Source organism: Alligator mississippiensis, chromosome 1 (assembly GCF_030867095.1).
Source record: "Alligator mississippiensis isolate rAllMis1 chromosome 1, rAllMis1, whole genome shotgun sequence".
In the NCBI taxonomy this organism is placed as follows: domain Eukaryota; kingdom Metazoa; phylum Chordata; order Crocodylia; family Alligatoridae; genus Alligator; species Alligator mississippiensis.
Window position 1 is genome coordinate 96,006,129 of NC_081824.1, and position 25,239 is coordinate 96,031,367.

At 43.9% G+C, this 25,239-nt stretch overlaps 1 protein-coding gene across 1 annotated transcript in view; it reads right to left on the bottom strand.

Moving 5' to 3' along the window:
- The window catches only part of SLC22A16 (solute carrier family 22 member 16), a 75,885-nt gene that overhangs the window by 21,787 nt on the left and 28,859 nt on the right, over positions 1-25,239 (bottom strand). The window contains exons 2-4 of the mRNA XM_014605853.3: positions 7,478-7,954; positions 4,534-4,651; positions 755-1,304 (exon numbers count right to left, since the gene is read on the bottom strand). Of these exons, the coding sequence (XP_014461339.1) occupies positions 755-1,304; positions 4,534-4,651; positions 7,478-7,954 (1,145 nt within the window). The remainder of the gene's footprint in view (positions 1-754; positions 1,305-4,533; positions 4,652-7,477; positions 7,955-25,239) is intronic.

Genomic DNA, 25,239 nt, shown 5'->3' on the forward strand with positions numbered 1-25,239 from the left:
CTACTAATATGCAACAGTATTTGGCAATATAAAATTAATTCACTAGAGCACCAACCCTGTAACAGGCTTAAGCACACAAATTAACTTTGAGCCCATATTGACTTTACTAGGACTACACAAGTGCATTAAATTTAGGCATGTGCTTAAGTTATTTACTGGACTGGGTCTATGGACCAGATGCAAGGTACACTGAAGTCAATGGGAATCTTTTAATTGCTTTTAATAGGGTCCTAAATGTACTGACCAATTTTTTCTCACATAAATGGCTTATCATAGCACACTGCAGATGCATGGACTAAGTTAAAAGAATACTGCCGATTACATTTCAAATGTACACTTCTGACAAACTTACAAGCTATGCATTTTTTCAGAAAATTATATACATAATAAAGTCACCAGTATGATTTAGTTTTACCATGACTGTGATTTTGGAAAAAGCAGTTTGTTCACTTTATAACTGACCCTATAACTGACAGCATGTCATGACTGCATAGTTTTCTCTCTTTTGGATAATCTTCCCTACTATTAGCATGGGTGTTTCACAAAATATAAGGGGAGAGATAAGCAATTAAAAATGGGGAAAATACAGTTGTACAGTACAGATACTGGCAGAAGAGGTAAGGGATCTGAACATACTTTAATTACTATTTTTTTTAAATAACTAGTCAGAAAAATGGCCCTCAGATTGCTAGACATTTAAAAATTATATGTTCTAATTCTGTCGTAAGCAGGATAAAATACAGCAAATATTTACCTATGAGAAATAGATTTAAATATTCATTGCCTCCCAGATTGACGGAACTCAGGGAGAATACATAGTATCCTAAACTCCCAGTGAACCAAATCAGCCAGACTGTAATGGTCCTTCTTGCAATGTACCTATTACAAAACAGATCTAAGATGTTGTGCTTCTTCGTTGTAGAAACGTCATTATCACCCGTCCTGCTACTGACTAGAGCATCTTGTTGGATTGAACACAGTTCAGAAATTTTACAAGGAGTGCTTACTTTATTCCATCTCGCCATTATATTAATTACTTTTTGTGCTTCTTCATATCTCCCCACTGATAGTAGCCAGAAGGGCGTCTCTGGAAGCATCCAGCAGCACAAGACAAAGGGAAGAGTTGTTATGGAAAGAAATATCTGATAGACCCACCATGTCCGCACCAAAAATCCCACCAGTGCCACTACCATAACGCCCAAAGCAAAAAAAGCATGGACATGCATAGATGCCCATGTTCGAACTTTAATGCCAACATATTCTGTCACATAAACAAAAACCACGACCAGATAGCCGCTTGAAACCTGAAAGAAAAAAGAGAGAGAAAAAGCCTAAGTCTACTGTCTTTAACATCAGCAAAAACAGATGGCCAACAGTGCCTCATGCATGTACTTTAGAAGTCTTGCGAGCCCTCCTAACCTGTGATCAAGTATGGCAAGTGTAGGCAATTACTTGGGCTGGAAGATCACTTAAGGAGCTTTGGTGAGCTGTTGAGGGCTGGAGGGGGATGGTACATGACGGCCTCAGTCCCCCTGTTAAAGCTGTTTATGCAGCTCAGTGTAGCAAGGAGCTGGTGGGGGGGAGGGTGGTAGCAAGGAGCTGTTCTGCACCCAGCGCTGGAGGCATCAGATGGAGTGGGAAGGCAGGGTCTCCATGGAGACTGACCTGGGACCCCTGAGGGCAGGGTGTATGTGGCTAAGTGGATGGGATAAGGCCACAGGCAGGTGGAAAGCGGTATCCGGGAGCAAGACAGGCCAGCAAGACCAGAGCCAGGACCAGGATCACAGGGTGGTGACAGTGTGGGGCTGGGGCCAGGGCAGAGCCACGATCTGCAACCTGTATGTCCCCAAACTGTTCCAGGCCACATAGAATCACTTGGCAAGCCAGATTTGTCCCACAGCATGTATTTTGCCCACCCTGCTTTGGGGTCTGATCTGGCCTTACACTTCTAAACTACCCATGCTCCCAAAAGCCTGAGTCAGTTCCCAGAGAAGTCAGTGGAGGATTTTCATTGATTCAGTGGGTTATGCCCAACTATTAATAAATCTGGCCTCTGGCAGACCAAGGGAAGTAAGTGAATTTCAGTCAATGGCTCCCTACTGTCTTTCACTCTGCTAGTGGCAAGTAAAGTGAATGATTTCTGATGCTTTGTACTTAGGAAGTTTTTTCTTGCTTTTTCTCTTTTCTAAAAGTTTTTCAATTACTTATTTTTCTTGCAACAATTGTCTAACCAGTCAATGTATAAAATGAAAAGCCATAACTATTATAACTCTGAATTCAGGATCATCATTTGGCTTTGGTTAATAAGCCCTACCCCCGCTAAATATAATGAAATACACGTGTAAGTACAGTATAAGCATTTAGAATCATTAGCCTATTCATCTGGCATTTCAAATGTAGTTTAAAAGACTAAAAAGGACATACATGAAGTAAAAAATGCTTGAACACAGTAGAGATAAAGTCATTATTATTATGAAATCTTCAACAAGTTCTTTGCCTCTGTTTTCTTGGACAGGGACCAGGACAGCTCTCCCACTACAGGTAGGGGCAATCTTGGGGATAGCACTGCCAGGCCTCGGGTCTGTGCAGAAGTAGCTAGGGATCTTCTGGAAGGGCTGGACATTTTTAAATCTGCAGGACCTGATGCCCTCCACCCACAGGTGTTGAGAGAGCTGGCGGGGGTCAATGCTGTGCCCCTGGCCCGGCTGTACGAGCGATCGTGGTCCAGGGGCCAGGTGCCCGGAGATTGGAAACTAGCTAATGTGGTCCCCATTTATAAGAAAGGAAGAAAGGAAGACCCAGGAAACTATAGGCCGATAAGCCTCACATCGGTCTTGGGGAAAATCCTTGAAAAAATTATCAAGGATCACATCTGTGAGGGGCCAGCAGGGGAGATCATGCCCAGGAGAAATCAACATGGGTTCATCAAAGGCAGGTCCTGCCAGACCAAACTGATAGCCTTTTATGACCAGGTAACTAAATCCCTGGATGATGGTGTCGCTGTGGATGTAGTCTTTCTGGACTTTAAAAAGGCCTTTGACACCGTCTCTCACCCCATTCTCATTAATAAATTGAGCGACTGTGGCATTGATGCCTACACAGTTGGATGGGTCAGAAATTTGCTGATGGGGCACACACAGAGAGTGGTGGTGGGTGGGTCGTGCTCGACCTGGCGGGATGTGAATAGTGGGGTCCCCCAGAGCTTGGTCCTGGGACCTACACTGTTCAACATCTTCATTAGCGACTTGGACGAGGGAGTGGAAAACATGTTGTCTAAGTTTGCCGATGACACCAAGATGTGGGGAGAGGAAGAAATGCTCAAAGGGAGAGAGAGGCTGCAATTAGATTTAGACAGACTACAGAAGTGGGCAGATGGTAATAGGATGGGCTTCAGTGTGGATAAATGCAGGGTGCTGCACCTGGGGAGAAGGAATCCACAGCATACATACAAGCTGGGGAGTTCCCCCCTTGAGAGCACAGAGGCAGAAAGGGATCTTGGAGTCATTATTGACTCCAAGATGAACATGAGCCGCCAATACCAGACTGCAGCCAGCAAAGCCAACTGCACCTTGTTGTGCATCCAAAGATGCATCGCAAGTCGGTCCAGAGAGGTGATACTCCCCCTCTACGTGACATTGGTCCGGCCTCAATTAGAGTAGTGTGTCCAGTTCTGGGCACCGCACTTTAAGAAGAATGTGGCCTGCCTTGAGGGGGTCCAGAAGAGGGCCACCCGCCTGGTTGGAGGGCAACAGGGCAGGCCCTATGAGGAGAGGCTGAGGGACCTGAACCTGTTCGGCCTCAGCAAACGGAGGCTGAGGGGAGATTTGGCGGCTCCCTACAAACTCGTTAGGGGACATCAACAGCAAATAGGAAGGGTCCTATTCCCCCCCAGTAGCACCTGGGGTGACGAGGAACAATGGCCAGAAGCTGCTGGAGAAAAGGTTCAGGTTAGAGATTAGGAGGCACTATTTCACTGTTAGGGTGGCTAGATTCTGGAACCAACTTCCTAGGGAAGTGGTCCTCGCTCCTACCTTGGGTAAATTCAAAAACAGGTTGGATGAACACCTGTCTGGGGTCATGTGATCCCAGCGTGTGCTCTGGCCAGTGGCAGGGGGTCAGACTAGCTGATCTATTTAGGTCCCTTCTGACCCCTAACTACTATGAAACTATGAGAGTCCTTATTTTGAGAAAAATAAAAGTCAATATTGGTAATACACCATAATCAACAGTGCACATACCAGAATGTACTACTTCCCTCACTGCCAGTCTGGCAGGAGCTGGGAACAATGACCCTGAGGGAGGCAACACCAAATACTGCTTTATATGAACCCTTTCTGGGTAAGCCTAAAAAGAAGAGGTTTTCTGGGTTGAAAGGAAACAGTGTTCAAACCCTCTTTGCTCTACTGGAGGGAGTGCTGGACAACAGATGAAAAATGGAGAAAGGGAGGAATAAAGAGAAAATACAGAGGGCTTCCAATACCACAGCACTGGACATGTTCTGTTATATGAATTATGGAAAGCATCTATTCTTACCATTGCAAGGAGAAAACGTGCAACCACAAAACTGTAGTAGTCAAACGTGAATGCCACCACAATGCCAAATAAAAACTGGCCGATGCTTGTGAACCACATTATATGCCGTCTTCCCATTCTGCAGGTCACAATAAAAACTCAGTAAATATTATTGTTAACAATAACAACAACAACCACCACAAAAATAGTAATAACGTTTTGTAAGCATTGTATTAATATGTAACTGCAACTTGGGATATCTCATCATGAATAAGAATTAAAGTAAACCTAGAAAGTATTACCAGTGCTATATATAGTGCTCTGAACTGCCACAGTAGTCCCAGGTTTCATTCTCAACTTTGATTTATTATTTGCTGGATAAGGGAAATCTTTTATCTTTCCATAGTTCCCTTGGATCAAATTAACAGAAACATTAATAGAAAGAAGTCATGTTTAGAAGTTTCTGACTGGAAAATAGGTCTCCATAGGAGAGAGTATTATGAACACTCTTACTGAGCATTCAGTTTAACTTCTGCATAGGTAAATTGCCAAATTACTTTGTCCTCTTTATAAGGATAGTTAGTATGACTCCCACTCTTTTGGACATTTTAAAACCAGTCATATTTTGGTTTGGGATGAAATAACTTGGGAGATTTCTTGCCAGCTCAAAAAATCATAGAATGAAAGGACTGCAAGAGACTTCAAGGTTCATCTACTATACTCCCACGTACAAGTGCAGGATTCACTATTCCTAATCCATCCCAGACAGAAAGTGATTTTCTAATCTTTTCTTGAAAACCACAGTGAAGATTTTTTCATTGTCCTAGTCCAAAGAAGTTTTTCTTGATATTTGATCTGAATGTGCTCTGCTGTAATTTAGTTTAAACTGCTATCCTTCTTGTCCTCTGTGACACAGGAGAACAATTTTTCTTCTTCTTTGTGGCAGTCTTTCAAATGTTTGAAAACTGTTATCAAGTCACTCCTCAGACTCCTTTCTCCAGACTAACATACCTCCCTCAGCTTTTTTCTCAGCTGACTTGCAGTCTGGCTTCCTTTATCATCTTTCCTGCTCACATGCATAACAAGATCTACTGAACATTTTCTATACCACATTTCTTACCAGACAGTTCATTCGTCACACACCCACATGTATATAGACAGAATACTAGTTGGGAAACAAAATAATTGAAAGTTTCAGCTTCTTGTTAAAGATATAGTAAGACAGGTCTTTAATAGTATGTTATTCCACCTTTTTAAAAGAAGAGTCTTTTGTACAAAGAGATCTGAAGTTTGTTTGTCTTATCTCCATGTTATCCCAGCAAAAAAATATGTAGACCAACCAGAAGATGCTGTGCATAAACAAGTGAGAACAGGCTAATACTAAGAAGGTTGACTAAAAAGAAATCAAAGAAAATCTGTAACAAAAAGATAACAATCTACTGTTGGATTCATTCTACTCTGTTTTGTCCAGCAGTACAGAGTGGGTGCTTCTACACATCCATTAATGTGCAGTGGTTACTGAGCATTTCATTTAGTACTTGTCTAATCAAGTACTAATAAATGCACAGAAACAGGAGTTACTGCACAGTAGTGTCAGCGATGCCTTTTAGTGATGCTGTTGTACACTAGCCTAATAATACTGCACAATTGCATATTAGCAGTGTTTGTGCTGTGATGCACTACTGTGCAGTATTATTAGGCTACTGAGCAGTTAGTGTCTTGTGTAGACACACCCACAATGTCTATAATACAGAATATGTTGCAAGTATTGACTAGACAAGGGATGTCACCTACTTCACTTTATTCTCTGACTATATAGTCATGAAAATACATTATTTCCAGATTTATCATGAACAGTTTTTGGAGATTTAGGCATTGTGGTCTGGTGTTGTGTTTTGTTTTAGGGTATTGGTTTGGTTTGGTTAGGACTAGGTTGTTTTGTTCTACTTCATTTTTGGTTGGTTTTGGACATGAATTCAGTACCACATGAAAAGAAAATTAGAACACAATCCAGTACATAATTTGAATAAGCCAGATAGCTGGGCTGCAAATTTCCCTATGAGGACCTGCAAATGTGTTTCAACCCTGTCCTATTAAAACTGAAGAGACAACTGTCTTCATGCCCATTCAATTTCTGGGAGAATCTCTGCACCCAGCAGGGATTCTCATTAATGCCAGCTGTGGTGGTCCTTTAATTGGGAATATCTGTTCATTGAAAAGTGGACTAAAACCACCAATTTAATTCCCACCAGCCAAAATGTGACAGACATAGTAATGTTCTGCTGACAATGTTTTGGATTGTATCTTAAAAAGATGTGTATGGCTTGAGCTAATACATCTGAGAATTGTGTGACTATAACCCCATATTCTGCATGGGAGTATTAACTAATATTATAATGACTAATTTAAAATGGATTCAGTACCAATTTTAAACTCTAAATCCACAAAATACAGGGCTTGATCCATACCCAAAGTCTTTCAATTGGGCCCATTAAACTGTATTAATTACAGAAGTTAGGAAATTTGTCTTTTAAAAAAATGTTGTTTAATCTGACAGTATCCCTTTAATTATTAATCATATCTGAAAATTTTCATTTCTCTTTCAAGAAAAATGAGGGGAAAACCCAATATGACTCTGATCCTGCAAAAAGGCTTCATCCATAAGGAGTAGCTTGGAGATCAGGGCCTAAATGGATATGTGACATATAGCAGAAAATATGTTCCAAATAATATTCCTATTAATTTATAACAACAACAATAACAACAACAATGCTTTAAATTGATATTTGTTATAGAAAAACAAAAATCCTCTATACTGGATAAAATAAATAAAGGAATTGTTGAAGAATACATTTGTTAATAATACTATATTAAGTGAATAATGTCAATTTAAAATAGGATAAAAGCAGGTAGATACAGAGCTTTTGCACTTAGGAGGTACAATATAAAGAATATGGCACTATACCTGTCAGCAATATCACCAAAAATCACTGCTCCAATTAGGACTCCAAGCATGAAGGTGGGCTGAGTTAATTTTGCAAGCCATTCTCGTTCACAGACCAAATCCCACTCTGTAACAATGGTGCTCGTCCATTTAGTGTGATCATATATATATCCATGAGAACAGGAAAACACAGACTTGTTGCCATTATATTCATATGCTAGATCCAAACTGCCCTCTCGTCTGGACCTGCTGCACTGATTCAGTTCCCAGATTTCTCCATTTTCCATCTGGGCCACAATATAATTATCAGTTGATGTCCACAGTGTCCAGACATCCTCTATACTTGAAGCAGAGGAGTTGTAGTACAGAACACTACTCACATTTCCAGGGATACTGCATACAAATTTGGGAGTAACAGCCATGAATACGGAAGCCAAGTAATGGATGCCACATGACATAGCTTGAAAGACAGATGCAAAATAGATACATGCTTGGAATCTGCAAAGGGAAGAGAAACTTTATGGGGAAAAATATCTAATCTAAGAGACCACTACAAACAAAAGACAAGGAACATCAAAATCATTCAGTCACAAGTATCAGTTCTCTCTGTTTGTTTGTTATGTAGTGGTTCATCTAAATTAATTAAACACTGCCAGAGACCAAAAGTAGATGATAGCCATAAAGGAAATGGTCTCAGTCCCCAGGAGGTATCAGAGTACAATCTCTCCTGTCAAAAACCAACTATATGCTGGTTACTGTGTGCCAGAATGGATGCACTCAAGACAATTTAAAAAGAAAACTGCTGCACTCCAGCAATTAATTAGATGAAAAATGCAGCCCTGTCTGAACCAAACCTTCAAAATAACCACCCCTTTGGTTACTAAAATGGCTAGAAAAAGAAGTCAAGGGTAAATCCATATTGCAATAGCAGGATCTGAAGCACAGAGATATGTATCTCAGATAAAATACTTTGAGATAAATTTTAACTTCACTCGCTTCCATGTAACTGTATTGACTTCCATGGAGTGGCATGCATGTAACTCAAGATAGATTTAGGGCATGAACACATGTAACACTTACACTGCTTTAAATGAGGTTTAAACATGAAGTGGACAGACATACATGGTTTAAAGCCTTCTGGAACAGTTTAAAAGTGTATCTGAAAATCAGTTATTCCTGAACCAGTTCACAGTGTACTGGTTCAGTGTTACATGTTCCATGTGGACACCAACAAATGTCCCATGATACAGGTCTGGTTAGTTCTCCAGGCATTCAATGCTGCATTGCTCTTTATCCACCTACTGCTGCAAATGGCTGCTCTGGTACCCAGCCACTTTACTGCCTCCCGTTTTTTTCCTTTTGTTGGCGCTCTATCAATGAGCTCCCTTGCACTTGTTCAATAGAAGCTATCTTTCTAATAACCATCTGTGTCCTTGCTCCTTACTCCACTGTAGCCTGTCATCATGCCAACCCAGCACCTGGAAACCCAAAACTGTGAGTTCAAGCACACTTCCCCCCTGCCTTGCCACTCCTAGTCAGGCAAGCACACTTTGATCAACTACAGACTATGGAACTTCATTGGACTCATGTTTAGGAGAGAAAAGAAAACAAGAAAGCAAAACCATCCCAAGCCACAGGTTACCCACCCACTGGGACCATCAAAGCATGGGTGCAAGCACTTCCCCACATTTGCTCAATGCACAGCATGTTGGATTGGGTGTTTACTGCTACCCTCTGGTGTCAGAGCCACAGCACTTCAACACCTAGAAGGTGACCATTCAACCTGAAATGTGAAGGCAGTATATGTCTGGACACCTCTGATCCGTGACACATGGGAACTGGTTCAATTGTTATATGTGTCCACTCAGAAACATACTATTCTCTACACCAAATTACTATAACTTTGAATTAGGTCTGGTTTTAAGTAAAAAGAAAAATATGTGATCATGTAATTAAAAACTGGGTTAAATCGATAGTGGCACTATAGGCACTTAAAATGGTATTAAGCAGATTTTATGCTACTGAACTCTGACAACACTAAGTTCAGTACAGAGAGTAGCAATCACAATCACTTTCACTCAAAAACTCTGCCTGCCAAGGAGGAAGACAGTATGTCTCTCAGAAACCACTCAGCCTTGAACCCAGATCCAGACAGTCCTCTTGATCTTTCAGAGGAGGCCTAAAGGAAGCTGAAAGCCAGACGGCCAAGAGAAGGAAGCCAGCTAGCCCAATCTGTCCCCACCAACGGTGGATGGTTGAGGGCGACATTGCCCAAAGGACCACCACAGAAAAGTTGGATATAAGCCTAATCACCATTATGCCAAGATCTAGGAGTTCTGAGATGAGTTGGAGTCACAGACCAAGTAGAACTGAGTTGAAAACGGATGAAGACTCCAGTAAGCCAACCTCAGTAGCTGGTTCTGTGCTGGCCAGATCCATGGTCAAACCCAAAGCCTGTGCTAGGAAAGAAATCAGACTGCTGCCAGAAGTTGACCTAAAGGGATGTCAGTATGGGTTCAGAAGCTACTCCATGCTGCAGTCAAATATGGGCTGGCTGAGCAAACTTTAGCACTGAATGTTGCATTGGGGACAGTGTCCAATACTGTGCCTCACTTTGCCTGGAGGAAGGTAGCAGTGTCATGTGGTACAGATAAAAAAATATTTGGAGGACTGGGACGAGGGGGCAAAGCCCCAAACAATGGAAGAAAGTGAATCAAAAGATTTGGGGGTAAAAGAGGTGTTTTGAAATAATAAAAAAGAACAATAATCAGTAGGGAATGGATGCTTTTAATAAGGCTGCAACTTCAAATAGACTGTAATTAAAAAGAGGGCACTTTGCCTCCAGCCAATGGGTGTTGAGAACTGAAGAGCGTGAAGTGCACACCACCTTGTACCCTGTCAATGTGGAACATGTGAAGAAGCAGGCTGTGGTCCACACTACAGCTTCTTCTAAGGCAGGGATGTCACACTCACCTTGACCCCCTGAGCAGGATCCTATATTAAACAGAACACTTGCAATACCCCTTTCATAAACTCATGTAACATTTACTTCATTTTCTGTAATAAAGATAATCATTAAATTGTTGATAGAGTCGCTACCTTAGGCTTCTGAAGGAACCTATCACTGTAATATCTAACACATTCCTAAAGTATCCATAATCAGAGCATCTAAATCCTCAACAAATTACTTCATTGTCCAATTATTCTTTTAGGAAAAAAGTCTTTTCTTCATAATCAACTGATATTTCATAGATTCCATAGACATTAGGGCTGGAATGGACCTCGGAAGATCTTCGAGTCCAGCCCCCTGCCCTAGGGGCAGGAAGCCAGCAGGGGTCATAGGATCCCAGCAAGGTAAACATCCAAATTTCTCTTCAAGGCTTTCAAAGTAGGTACTTGAACCACCTCCAGTGGCAGTCTATTCCAGACCTTGTGGGCTTGGACAGTAAAGAAGTTCTTCCAGCCTGAAACGGTCCTGGAGGAGTTTGTGATCATTTGACCTTGTCTTTCCCTGGGGCGCTCTGGTGAACAGAAGTTTCCCCAGATCCTGGTGAGCACCCCTGATAAACTTATAGGCAGCTATCATATCACCCCTGAGCCTGCGCTTTTCCAGGCTGAAGCGTCCCATAGCTCTCAGCCTCTCATCATAAGGTCTGTTTTCCTAATCTCTGATCATGTGCATGGCTCTCCTCTGGACTCTCTCTAGCTTCTCCACATCCTTTTTCAATTGTGGAGCCTAAAACTGGATACAGTACTCCAGCTGCAGCTTCACCAAGGCTGAGTACAACAGGAGAATGATGTCCTGGGATTTGCTTGAGAAGCATCTATGGATACAAGCCAGTGTTCTGCTCGCTTTACTAGCTGCAGCATCACATTGATGGCTTATGTTAATCTTGTGGTCAATCACGACCCGCAAGTCATAGTTTCATAGTTTCATAGTAGCTAGGGTCAGGAGGGACCTGAACAGATCATCTAGCCTGACCCCCCGCCACAGGCAGGAATGAATGCTGGGTTCACAAGACCCCAGACAGGTGATCATCCAACCTCCTCTTGAATTTGCCTAAGGTAGGGGCAAGGACCACTTCCCTGGGAAGTTGGTTCCAGATTTTGGCCACCCTAACTGTAAAATATTGCCTTCTGATCTCTAAACTAAACCTATTCTCCATCAGCTTATTACCATTGTTCCTTGTCACCCCAGGTGGTGCTGGGGAGAAAAGGGCTCTGCCTATTTGCTGTAGATCTCCCCTGATGAGCTTGTAGGCAGCCACCAGGTCCCCCCTCAGCCTCCTCTTCCTGAGGCTGAACAGGTTCAGGTCCTTCAGTCTCTCCTTGTACAGCCTGTCCTGCTGCCCTCTCACCAAGCGGGTGGCCCTCCTCTGAACCCTCTCCAGGCTGGCCACATCCCTTTTGAAGTGCGGCGCCCAGTACTGGACGCAGTACTCCCACTGCGGTCTGACCAGAGTCACATAGAGGGGGAGTATCACTTCTCTGGACCAGCTTGAGATGCACATATGGATGCATGACAAGGTATGGCTGGCCTTGCTGGCTGTGGTCTGGCATTGGCAGCTCATGTCCCTTTTCTCTGTAGTGCTAGCCAGCATAACATTGCCAAGCCTATAAGCAGCCTGTGGGTTTTTCTTCCCAAGGTGGAGAACCTTGCATTTTTCAGTGTTAAACACCATCAGGTTCTTGTCCGCCCATTTCATGAGCCTGTCAAGCTCAGCCTGGATCGCCCTCCTGCCCTCAGGTGTGGATGCTTTACCCCAAAGTTTGGTGTCATCAGTGAACTTGGCCAGTCCACTTCTGACTCCAATGTCCACATCATTAATGAAGATGTTGAATAATATAGGCCCAAGGACAGAGTTTTGGGGGACCCTACTAGTCACAGCACACCATGACGATTGACTTCCATCAACCATCACCCTCTGGGTCCTACCATGGAGCCAGTTCCCCAGCCAGTGGATCATGGTGAAGCTGAGGCCGCAGTTGGCCAGTTTTGCTAAAAGATGATCATGGGATACCAGATCGAAGGCTTTTCTGAATTCAAGATATATGGCATCAATCTCCTCTCCCTTGTCCAAGTGATAGGTCACCTGGTCGTAAAAGGAAATAAGATTGGTCAAGCAAGACCTACCCACAACCAACCCATGCTGGGTATCCCTCAGGATGTTACCATCAGCCAGTCTGTTAAGAATGGCCTCTTTGATAATCTTTTCTAAGACCTTTCCTGGGATAGAGGTCAGGCTGATGGGCCTGTAGCTTGCCAGATCCACTTTACTCCCTTTCTTGAAGATAGGCACTACATTGGCCTTCTTCCAATCTTTGGGCACTTCACCAGAGCTCCAGGAGTTCTCGAAGATCCTTGCCAGGGGCTGGGCTATGATGCTTGCCAGCTCCTGGGGTGTAAACGGTCAGGGCCGACTGACTTGAAGGTATCCAGCCTCTCAAGGTGTTCCTTCATAAGGTCTGCCTTGATGGAGGGTGAGGAGTCTCCCTCACCCAGGCCTTCCCATCCTGTAATGGGCAGGGGTGTCTCTTGGGACTGGTGAAACACCAATACAAAGTACCCATTTAGCCAACTGGCTTTTTCCTGGGCATTGGTTGTCAGTTGTCCCATCAGGCTTAGCAGGGGTCCAATGTTACCCTTGCTTTTCCTACGGTTCCCCACATATCTAAAAAAGGACTTTTTATTGTCCTTGATACTTGTAGCTACTTGGAGTTCCATCGCAGCCTTGGCTTTCCTGGTTCGCTGCTTGTAGGTCTGGACCACTGCAGAATATTCCTCCTTGAAGGTGATCCAGTCCTCCAACCTTTGTAGGCCTTTGCTTTTAGATATAGGAGGTCCGCCAAGGGGCCTGCTGTGCCCTTTTGCTTCCTTTCCTCCAAGATGGAATAGACTTAGCTTGTGCATCCAGGATTGCTCCCTTGAGGAGCAACCACTCATCCTGAACTCCTGTTCCCTTTGGGTTGTGGTCCTTTAGGGCCTCATTGAGAAGCCTCCTGAGCTTGTCAAAGTCAGCTTTCCTGAAGTCGAGGACTTCTGTATTGCTGACTGACTTGCCAGCTTTACAGCGGATGGTGAAGGTGATATTTTGTCATTTATCTTGTCACTCCATTTTTTCATTATTAAAATGTGAGTATTATTGCCTTCTACTATTATCTGCCATTTATATTGCTGGCATTCAGATCATTACACAATGGTTTGGTTTCCATCCCCTTAACAAAAGTTTTCTAAGTTGTACAAACAAGTTAGTTTAGCTTCTACACATCATCAGTCATGGGGCTGGTTTCCAAAAGCCATTCTAGCAACACAGGACTTCAAAAAGTGGCTTAAGAGGCCATCTGAGAACTTTTTTTTTCTGCAGAAGAATCCCCATGTGCCTACCATAGCAGCAACTATACAAAACCTCTCCTAGATTACATGGCTGAGGAAAATGGGGCATGATTAAGACATCCCTAAACCAAGAATGTCTACCTGATGTAATGGCCCCTTGTGGACATAGGCAGCTAGTCATAAATTAGAGGGACTTTAATCTTCCCTGGTTTATGCTAGAAGTCACATTGGCCTTTGGCCTTATGCAGCTCAGTGGTGTGCAAAAGCATTTTAAAGCCACCTTTGCACCTCAGCTCCTGAATTCTGTTCTTTTTTTAAGCCTCCCTATCCCCACAAGGCATTTCAAAGAGCTAAAGACAAATCTGGATGACATGATATTCTGGAATTCAGTAAAACATGGTTAGTCACTGGATAACTAGGGTTAGTCTGCTTGGTCTGTGACTTTCTATTAGTTTGTGCACTGAATCCAACTGGTACAAAACTCCAATTAATTTGTATATTAAACAAATTCATCATCTACAGAATTTGGCTAATTCATTATCCATTGAAGTGTAATTTATCTTTTTCAAATGTGCAGCCACACTAAATCACAACAGAAAATGTACTGACACATGTCCTCCATAGCACCTGTCAAGTTAGCTGATGCTCACAAAGTTTTGGGTACTCTTCAGTTTTTCTTGACTCAACAAGACACAGACAATAAGCCGTTCCATTCTGCGCAAAAATATTCTATTTTAGTGATGAGTGCATGTAAACAAAGCAAAAAACACTGTTACTTTACCATAATTATAAGATTCTTGTATAGCAAGCACTCTGACTTTCTGTAGGAAGAAACAGTACATTAAGCATTTACAGTATTGGTATATCATTCTCACATACAGAACCAAAGTATATACAATGTAAGTTGGAATATATATATTTATAAATTAAATTAATATTTAATAATATGTTTGATAAAATTATATATATAATTCCAATTAAAATTATATATATATTCTTCATTATACATGTCAAAATTATTCTTTGCTGTGTCTTGATATAGCACACACAATATATCTCATGAAAAGTTCAAAATGGCTGACTTCTGATCAGTTACTCATGGATAATTATCTGTCATTACCAAGCCACTCAGAATGATGACTTGACCAGATTTCATTGTGTTTTTTTTCATTTTATGATTGTTGTCATCTAGACGTGGCAAGTCAAATTCTAATAAGGCTTGGACTATTATTTAAGTGTTATTGTAGCCAGGATGATCCAGTAAATATGAGAGACACAAAAGGTGTTCCAGGTGTTCTTCCTAGGCTCAAAAAGTGTGAGTCAATGACAGAAGCACCCCAACTGGAATTCAGCTACATGGATCTTCCAGTGAAGGACATACCAGGTCCAAAGTTATTTTCTCCCTACTGAGAATAACCAAGAAACAGTAGCAGAGCTGAGGTGGGAACAACTGGGTCAGCAGCCCTGAGCACCACTTTTATGGGGTGCAAAACCAGCTGCCACTGCAGTGGCAACTGACCGCATTGCCACAACAGCATGGAAGAAGCTGGAGCTGGCCTGTGCCTTGGTAGCTGCCCCAGGAACAGATCTGCTCTGCTATACCTTTGCCAAGAAAATAGGTTCCTACTCTTTTTATATATATAAATAGAGTGATATAATTTTAAAAAAACCAGATTTTGGAGATTTTGTAAAATCTGCTTTCCCAGACTGTTGGCTACAAATGTCCAACTCGCGATCCTTAAAATTCTAGTTTATTAGGCAGATTGAAACACTGTAATCATAAACCTTGGGGCTGGTCCCCACACACATGCACAAATACGCACACATACACACACACAGTAGCAGGCTACAGAGTCAGGTATACCTATCCTACAAGCGCTGGAGTCTGTCGTTGAGGCTTCTTTCAGCATGGTGTTATCTTCCAGAAGGGGGTCGCGGGCTGGTCCTTCTGGCTGGACAGGTCTGGTTGAGTTGGAGATCAAGAGGGCGCCACTGAGGGTCACTTTTCACTGCCTTTTATCTGTCCTTGGCAGACTTTGGTGACTCCCCAGTTTTCAGGTTTGCCCAATCCAGGGGTCATTGACCCTCGTGGGACTTCCCCCCCCTCGGTGGCTACTGGACGGCATCTGTCAGCCCCAGGGGTCGTCCGCATGTACGTGCAGGTTTGGGAGTCCATTGATGAATTTAGAATAGGGCTCTGGGAGTGGTCGATCTGGAGATATTCAGCGCAAAAGTTGGTCCCCTGCATTGATTAACTCAGGCCAGGGCTTCTAGTCCTTGATCAGTGACAGATTTCCCGGTTGTTACATTGTCTTCTATTGAGTTCTTCCCTTGGTTGATCTGCAGCTTCCCAGGTGATAATTGCTGTCTGCTGCTACTGTGTTACACATTCAATCACATTACACATTCAATCACTGATTCACTTGCTCTTTCAGGGGCCAGCCTGATACAAGGAAGGGCAGTTTGATTCCTACCCTTGTTAACATTGTTACAATGTATAACTTACTAAAACACATTTAGTTGAAAGTTGAAAGGTGAGGAGTATAAAATATAAGCTACAAATGCCATGGCACACAAATAGATAAAAATACCAAACTACAAGGGGAGATACAAAATGCACACATACAAATTTTAAAACACAATTCCTTATCTTAAAGTGAAAGAGAGAGGAAGGAAGAAAAGGTAGAAAAAGAGAAACATATCCAGCAAATGCAGGCAAGAGGAAAAGGGGGCTTTCTGCTACAAGACCACCCCTGTGTACTGAAGAACATCCCTTAAGAGCACAATCTAATCTCTTTCTGAGGGTACCTATACAGGTGATGGACCTCTGCTCTGAGGTGTGCCAATTAGCATGCATCGGAGCAGACTCAATTAATCAAGTCTGCTACAAATCTGCTGGGCATGCTAATTAGCACACTCCAGCAGCCACTGCATCATGTGTATTCAGTGTCCTCGCATTTCAAAATGGCAGTGGGGGGCTTTGAATGAACTTTAGTTAAAATGCCCCTGCTGCCATTTTGAAGCATGGGACACTGAATACACATGCTGTTGTAGGCACTTTAATTAAAAGAGTCACTCTAATTAAAATGCCTCCCACTCCAGCCTAGAGCATGTGTATAGATGCCTTGAATGCTACCAGTTATGATGCTTTAATGACCTTTCTTAACAGACCATTCCAATGTCAACTTGCTCTGCTGGAAAGGTTTCTATTATGTCCAATAAATGTCCCTTTAACTTAATTTCTCATAACATAGCTCTGGGCAACACATTGAATAAATCTTCCTTCTCTTATCATTTCTTTGTATAAAAATATCAAATCACCTCCTCTGATTATCCTTTTAAACTGTATAAATGACAGTCCTTTACTTTTTCCTATATACTTTCCTTTTTACCTTGTAGAACAATAGCTGTCTCTTTAATAAGCAATAAAGGATTTATTTTAAAGAGAAATCTGTGTTGTTACATTCCCTCATTCTATCAAGAGTCTAAAATAAAACTGATTACCACTGATTCATGTAAAAATCTTTTCACTTACATTGAATTATCCAAGCCTTATCAGTTTCCATAAAGTAAATTATGCTATTGCATCATTATTTTGTTACTATCTATTTTGCAGCATCTAAAAGTGGAGTCTGCATCATGAGAGAACAGGATGGCTCAATAAGATCGGTAAGGTTGGGATAAAGAAACTTTTTCACTGGTTAGCTTAAATTGACAATTACCAATATTTAAGAGGTTTTTACAATAAAAAATGTGACGGTGCAGTGGGTTGTCCTAGGGAACCTGGTTTTCTCTGGTTAAAAAAAAATCCCCAATTTTGAGTTTAAAAAAGTAACCCCAAATTCACATTTTTCTGTGATTAAAATGAAACACTACTAAAACATATATACATATTTAGTGGTGTTTCATTTTAATTATGGGAAAATGTGGATTTGGGGTTACATTTTTAAAGCAAAAATTGGAGATTTTTTTAAATCAGAGAAAACCAGGATTCCTGGTTGTCACTTAGTTCTCTTCCTGGGGCAAACTCGCTCCCACACAGAAACAAATGTCCATAACAAAGCCAGAACTTAATAAACAACCATATGCTCAACAAAAGGTTAACGCACAGCTACAGTCCTTCCTTGGACCTGGAGAGAGGACACAATGGTTCAGCTTAGTGCTCCCTCCTTGGCACCCTCTCTCCCCTACTCCGCCCCCTGGGAGCTTTTAACTTCCTTCAGGCTAGACACTCGTTGCTCTCAGCTGCCCCTTCACCCCACCCCTCTTCTGAGCAGGAAGGTTATCACTTTTAACTGTCTGCAGCTGTGTTCCTGATGCTAAGCCATGCACCCCGTTACACATTCCCCCTCCCAAGAAGTCATCCTCATTTGCATGTGCCTACCCAGGGTCGTGCTGTATCATAAAATCAAAAGGTTGTAGTGACAGGTAGTATCTTGTCAACTGGGGGTTGGCTTCCTGCATGGCATTAAGCCATGTTAAAGGGGCATGGTCTGTGACCAGACAGAACTGGGCCCTTACAAGGTAGTATTAGAGGGCCCAGACTGCTAAGCACTCCTTCTCTATAATGGTGTATTTCTGCTTCTGGGGAAGGAGTTTCCTTCTAAGATACAGAATGAGGTGTTCTCCATCTTCAAGTTCCTGGGAAAGCACTATATCCGAGGTACCTGTCTGTAATATAAATTCTTTTGTTGAGTCCAGGCTGCACAGGACCAGCACATTGCATAGCAGCTGTTTTATCGCCCCAAACACCGTCTCACATTTGGATAACCACTGAATCCTTTGTGGTGCTCCCTTCCTCACCAGATCAGTCAGTGGGGCTGTGATGGCTGCAAATTGTGACATGAGGTGTTGGTAGTAGCTGGTCAGGCCCAGAACTGATTTCAGCTGTTTTTCAGTTGTTGGCACTGGTACTTCCACCAGGGTCCTTCTTTTGTTGACTAAGGGGCTGATCTTCCTGTTGCCCAGTATATACCCCAAGTACTTGGTTTTTGTATACCTCAGGTGACACTTAACCAGGTTTGCCATTAGACCAGCTGCTCATCTAGATGGCAACACTTCTTTTACCCACTGGAGGCGGTCTGTCCATGTATTGGTAAATCTTACTATATCATCTAAATAGGTTCCCACATATACCTGGTGTGGGCAGAGTATTTTGTCTATTAACCTTTGAAAGGTTGCTGGGACTCTGTGTGGCCTGAAAGACAATGCCTTGAAGAGGTAAAGCTCCCAGGGTGTCACAAAGGCTGTAATTTCCTGAGGCACTGGATCCAAAGGTATTTGCCAGTATCTCTTGGTCAAGTCCAAGGTGGTTTTATATTTGGCATTACCTATTCGCTCTACCATCTCATCTATTTGGGGCATAGGATATGTGTCACATTTGGAAATTATGTTGACTCTGTGGAAGTCAATGCAAAACCTGATGGTGTGGTTGGGCTTTGGCACCAGCACAATCAGGCTACTCCACCTGCTTTCCAATTCTTTGATCACCCCTAGATTGAACATCTTTTTAACTTCCTGTCTTACCATTTTCCTCAGTTGGGTGGGGATTCTTGAGAGTCTCTTTTGAATTGTACAGCCCATCTTGAGAATAATCTAGGGTTCCATTAATGTAGTTCGGCCCAGACTCCCAGTAAACATCTCTTTAAACTCCTCCAGGAGGCTCTTTATTTCTGCCAATTGATTCAGGATCAACATCTCCCCTAGCTTGAGGCCTGCTATCGAATCTAGGGGTGGATCTGGAACTTTTAGGTCTATCTCTAGTAGACATGTAGAGATCAGACAGGCCTTTTGTGCCTTCCAGGTGATGGTATATCTGTGACCCTCTCCTTTTCCCCACCAGGCTCACTTCATAATTTACCCGGCCTACCCACCGCAGGACCTCAGAAGGTTCTTGCCACTTCACCAGTAACTTACTCTCAAAGGAAGGGAACAACAGTAGGACTCTATCTCCTGGCTGGTAGACATAGACCCAAGCATTTCGATTATTTTTCTTGCTCCTGTTGGGCCACTTTGAGATTTTTCCTGGCAAGGGCCCCCACCAGATCTAACCTCTACCACAGATTCACAACATACTGAAGAACATTTTGTGTCACAGTTCCCTGGGCCTGCCAGGACTCTTGCAGGGGATCCAACACACCCCAAGGCTACCTCCCATATAATAATTCAAAAAGTGAAAAGCCCATGGAAGACTGTGGAACCTCTCATATGTCATACAACAGATAGGGCAGCAACTGACCCCAATTTTGTGGCTCCTCTGATACAAACTTCCTCACCATTTCCTTCAGTGTTCCTTTAAATCTTTCAACTAGGCCCTCCATTTGGGGATGGTATGCTGAAGTTCTTACTGAATAGACCTTCAGTAAGTGCCAGACCTCCCATAGTAACTGGGACAAGAAAGCTGTATCCTGGTCCATTAAAACCTCTTTAGGAATGCCCACCTGGGAGAAAATCTCTAGTAGCTCCATGGCCACCATCTGAATTGACAGGGAGCAGATTGTCACCGTTTCAGGGTAGCAAATGGCATAGTCCACCAGGACCAAAATGAACCTGGATTCTTTTGAACTGGGCTCCAATTGTCCCACCAAGTCCACCCTGACCTACTCAAATGGCATGACGACCAGCACAATGGACATCAGTGAGGCCTTATTAGCAGGCTGGGAGGCAACCAGCTGGCACTTGGGGCAAGATGCACAATAGTCGTTGACTTCCTGGTATACCCCAAGCCAAAAAAACCTTGCCAGAACTCTATCCAGGGTCTTTTCCACACTCAAATTTCTACCCCCTACCCCCCAGTACACGTTATGTACCAGTTTCAGCACTTAGCAATGGTATTGCTTTGGGAACAACAGTTGGGACTGCTCAGCCCCAGTGACCTTTCCTTTGGTCACCCTCATCAGGAGGTCCCCCTGCAGCTCAAAATGGGGGTCTTGGGTCACTAAACATGCATCTACTGTGGCCCCATTCAGAGACGATCTGAGCAGGGTGCAGGGCCCAGGGAAAATCAGCCTGTGCAGGGCCCCACCCCCGGATGCAAGGAAGCTGGCGGCAGATTTGGCAGCAGGGGGAGTGGTGAGTAGCTGGATATGCCGGATTTGACAGCAAATTCGGCGGGGGGGGCAGTGCCGAGCAGATGGACATGAAGCCAGCAGCAGCACAGAGTCACCGCACCACTCCTCCTGGTTCTGCAGGGCCCCCCAAAGTGTGGGTCCTGGGGCAATCATCCCAATTCATGCCCCCAGGTACGACCCTGGCCCCATTGGCCTGTTGCAACTGGTCATACAGAGGAGCACATATCCAATCTTCCCTTTGATCTCTGATGAAATCTCAGTCTTCCCCTACCTTGTCCAATGGGGCTCAAATCACACTGCCCCCTGCCCCGTTTTCTGGATCATGTCCTCTGGCTGGTAAAGGCCTCCCACCTGATCTGTTGCTGCTCTAGGTATGACTGGAGTTGTGGTCCAAAAAGGGAATTATTTCCCCTAGGTCTGGTTCTGTGAGATTGAGGTCCACTGGGGTTTTATTCATTCTCCAGGCCAACCAGATCAGCTTGGCCATCAATCCCTAACTAGTCCCACTACCATGGGGTAGGCTGGATGACAGGCCACTGCCACTCTCACTGGCCCCTCCTGTCCTCCAATGGTCATATTTGGTATGACCAAATATCCCCATGAATGCACATGATGTACGCATATTTGCCTACCAGGACATCTGTCGGACTCACAAACTGCTCATGTACAAACGTTTTCCCAGAGCCTTAGTCTGTGAGTCTGATCAGATGGATATTCCTGAGCCTTACAGGGACTACATATCCTCTCAGGTCTGAGCTTCCCTATCCTGTCTCTGAGACCAAGGCATGGGAGTATCCACAGTCCATCTGGGGGTACTCTCAATATCTATATCCTTTCTCCCCACTTTGGAAGCACATCAACTGCACCTCCCTTCCTCCACTTGGGCTGCAGGATGTCCCAAGTGGCCTTCTTCTCCTGATGCCCCATTCAAAGGCTCCTGTCTGAGGCCTTGGGGGAGATGGAGGTAATGACTCCATAGACCCTCAGCTGGCTCGCTGTAGAGTTCTGGCTTCCTCAGGCCCATAGGCTGCTGGCTTCTCCAGGGTTCCTGGCAGTCTAACTCTGTCCCTATGAAGGCTTCTACCCTCCATGTGGCTTCTTCCAGGTTGGCCACCCCATGGCGATATGGCCACCTCCAGGCTTTTACTGGGAAGATGGTGCAGAATTGTTCCAATGCCACTAATTCCACAACCTCTGCAGCTAACCAAGAGCCTGGGTTGAGCCATCAGGTACATAAGTCTTTACACTTCTGAACCATAGCCTGGGGCTGCACCTTTGGATCCCAAGCCTCCAAACTGAAGCATTGGTGATAAGCCTCCTCCATAAGTCCCAACCAATCTCTCTACCCTTGGGGAATCTGGTGACTCACCCACAAGGGTAGGGGTCCATCTAGTATCCAACTGATGTTTCAGGAACTCCTGCTGCTGGTCTTACTGAAACTGCTGTAGTTGTTGCTACCGCTTTCTCTGGAACTGCTGTTGCTGGGTTTGGAGCTGTTGAAACAGCTGCTGTTGTTGTTCCTGCAGCCTCTCTTGCCCTTGTAACAGGGTTATGGTCTCCATGGCTGGCATTAAGGTTAAGAATGCCTGCATTCTCCACCATGTGTAGTGGATTGTTGCTCAGTTCTTTATTTTTCCTGCAGTAAACTTGTCTCCACCAGGAAAACAACTTCCATAACAAAGCAATCAATTAAACAACCATCCAATCAACAAAGGGTTAAGTCACAGCTATGGTTCTTCCTCAGACCCAGAAAGAGGGCACCATGGCTTGGCTCCATGCTTCCTGCTTGGCACCACCCTCAGCCCTCTCTCCCCCAGCTCTGTTCCCTGGGAGCTTTTAACTTCCTTCAGGCCAGACACTCAATGCTCTCAGCTGGTCCCCCCTGAGCAGGCAGGTTATCACTTTTACAAAATGTTAGCAGAGATCAAATATAATGTGGAATATATGCAAGTATGTGTAGAATGTATTGGATAGGTACTCACCGCAAAACAATATACTTTTACAATAAGATCGCTTTTTTGATGTAAAAAGATAGCGGAGGTACTACAGTTTCTAACCTTGATCCAGCTCAATGGCTCTCAACGGTGGTGCTGCAAAACCGCCTCAGGGGTGTTGTGATGCTACTGCCATGGCAGTAAACAGATAAATCTGTCCTGCATATAGGGCTGTGGTACGCACTCACACGTCTCCTGCCTTAGGGGTTCTCTGATCAGTCTAAAGCAGGAAGAAGAGCTAACTTGTGCTGCGGCCCTTCCTGGTGCCTTGCCCCCTCCCCTCCACATTCCTCCTATAAACAAAGGTGCATGGGACGGGTTCACCTCCCCCAGGTTGGACCAGGAAGGCTCTCCTGCCTGCTTTAGGCTGATCAGAAAAGCCTAATGAGGCAAAAAATGTGGCATGTGCCACAACCTTTCTTGTTCTGGCTATGCTACAGGCATGCAGGAAAGCTTTACCTGGTAGCAGCAATATCTGGTTGAGAATCACTGAGGTACACTGAGCAGAACACTGATTCTTATCCATGGGTAACACCACATTTAAAAGAGTTGTTGAGGGGTGCCCTGCCTGAAAAGTTTGAGAACTACTGGTCTAACTAGTTGAGATAAGCACTTCCTGAATAAGTGTTGAGGCTCTTTTCATTTTGTTAGGAGCTGAGGAAGGTCAGCAAGATTGCAGGATTATTCCCAATAAAAGTCAAAGTAAAGGAGAAGAAGGGTTTTTTCAAGTGATTTCATTTACTGGACTAAATGTATAGTTGGGGAAAATGTTAGACAAGCTTTCCAGCACAAAGTAAAAACTTATCTAACATCTGCTCCAACTATAGAGTTGGTCCAATAAAAGGTATCACCAAGAAACCTCCCTTCTTGCATATTTCTTGGACCATCCTGGCTACTACACTCTAACACTACTGCCTAAAAAGATGTTATTTGGGTATTCAAATAGGATAGTATGGAAGAAGAGAGTAAGAAAGATGTATTGAATTTCTTCTGGCTGGCAATGCTATTCTAAAGACTGAATGAATTCAGACACAGAACTACCCTCACTTCTAGATCAAGGGGAAGGCACTCCACTAGGTCTAGACAAGGAAGACTACACAGGGAATTAGGGAATTAAGTCAATGCATTGTCACTGCCTGGGGAATATCTGTACTACTTTGGCCTCTGGTCAAGGGATCTGCTTAGACTTAGGCCTACTGATTTGGTCATCATTCCTTCCTAAAATCCTAAAACTCCCCTGTGCTGCTGCAGATAGAGCTACCACAAATGTAATGAAGCTTCTTTCCTCTCTGTTGCTTCCACTCAAGCCATGGTAGCTCCACTGGCAGAAGGTCTATTATTTCTGTATTTAGCACATTCTGAACTCACAAGAGAAGAAATGGGATTTATCTTTAAAACTCTAAGTCAATGAAGAACCAACCTGGTGGCCTTCTATGAACAGGTCACAAAATCCTTAGATGCAGGTGTAGCAGTGGACATAATCTTTCTGGACTTTAGGAAGGCCTTCGACATTGTCTTTCACCCCATTCTCATTAAAAAACTAGAAGACTGTGGTGTCGACACCTACATAGTCAAATGGGTCACTAACTGGCTGGAGGGCCGCACCCAGAGAGTGGTGGTGGATGGGTCTTATTCGACCTGGAGGGATGTGGGCAGTGGGGTTCCACAGGGGCTCAGTCCTCGGGCTTGCATTGTTCAACATCTTCATCAGTAACTTGTATGGAGATGTAAAAACCACCCTGTTCAAATTCACAGATGACACTAAGATGTGGGGAGAAGTAGGCATGCCAGAAGGGAGGAATAGGCTGCAATCAGACCTAGACAGGTTACAGGGATGGGCAGATGAGAACAGGATGGGTTTCAGCGCTGACAAGTGCAAGGTACTGCACCTGGGGAGGAAGAACCAGCAGCAGACCTACAGGCTGGGGAACTCCCTTCTCATCAGTGTAGAGGCAGAAAAGGATCTTGGAGTCATTATTGATACCAAAATGAACGTGGGCTGACAGTGTGAGGACGTGGTCAGGAAGGCCAACCGTACCTTGTCATGCATCCACAGATGCATCTCAAGCAGGTCCAAGGAGGTGATCCTCCCCCTCTATGCAGCATTAGTTAGGCCGCAGTTAGAGTACTGCATCCAATTCTGGGCACCGCACTTCAGGAGGGATGTGGACAACATGGAGAGTGTCCAGAGGAGGGCCACCCGCATGATCAGAGGTCAGCAGGGCAGGCCCTACGGGGAGAGGCTATGGGACCTGAACCTGTTCAGCCTCCACAAGAGAAGGCTGATCTCGTGGCCATTTACAAACTAGTCAGGGGGGACCAGCAGGCATTGGGAGAGTCCCTGTTCCCCCAAGCACTACCAGGAGTGACAAGAAATAACAGTCA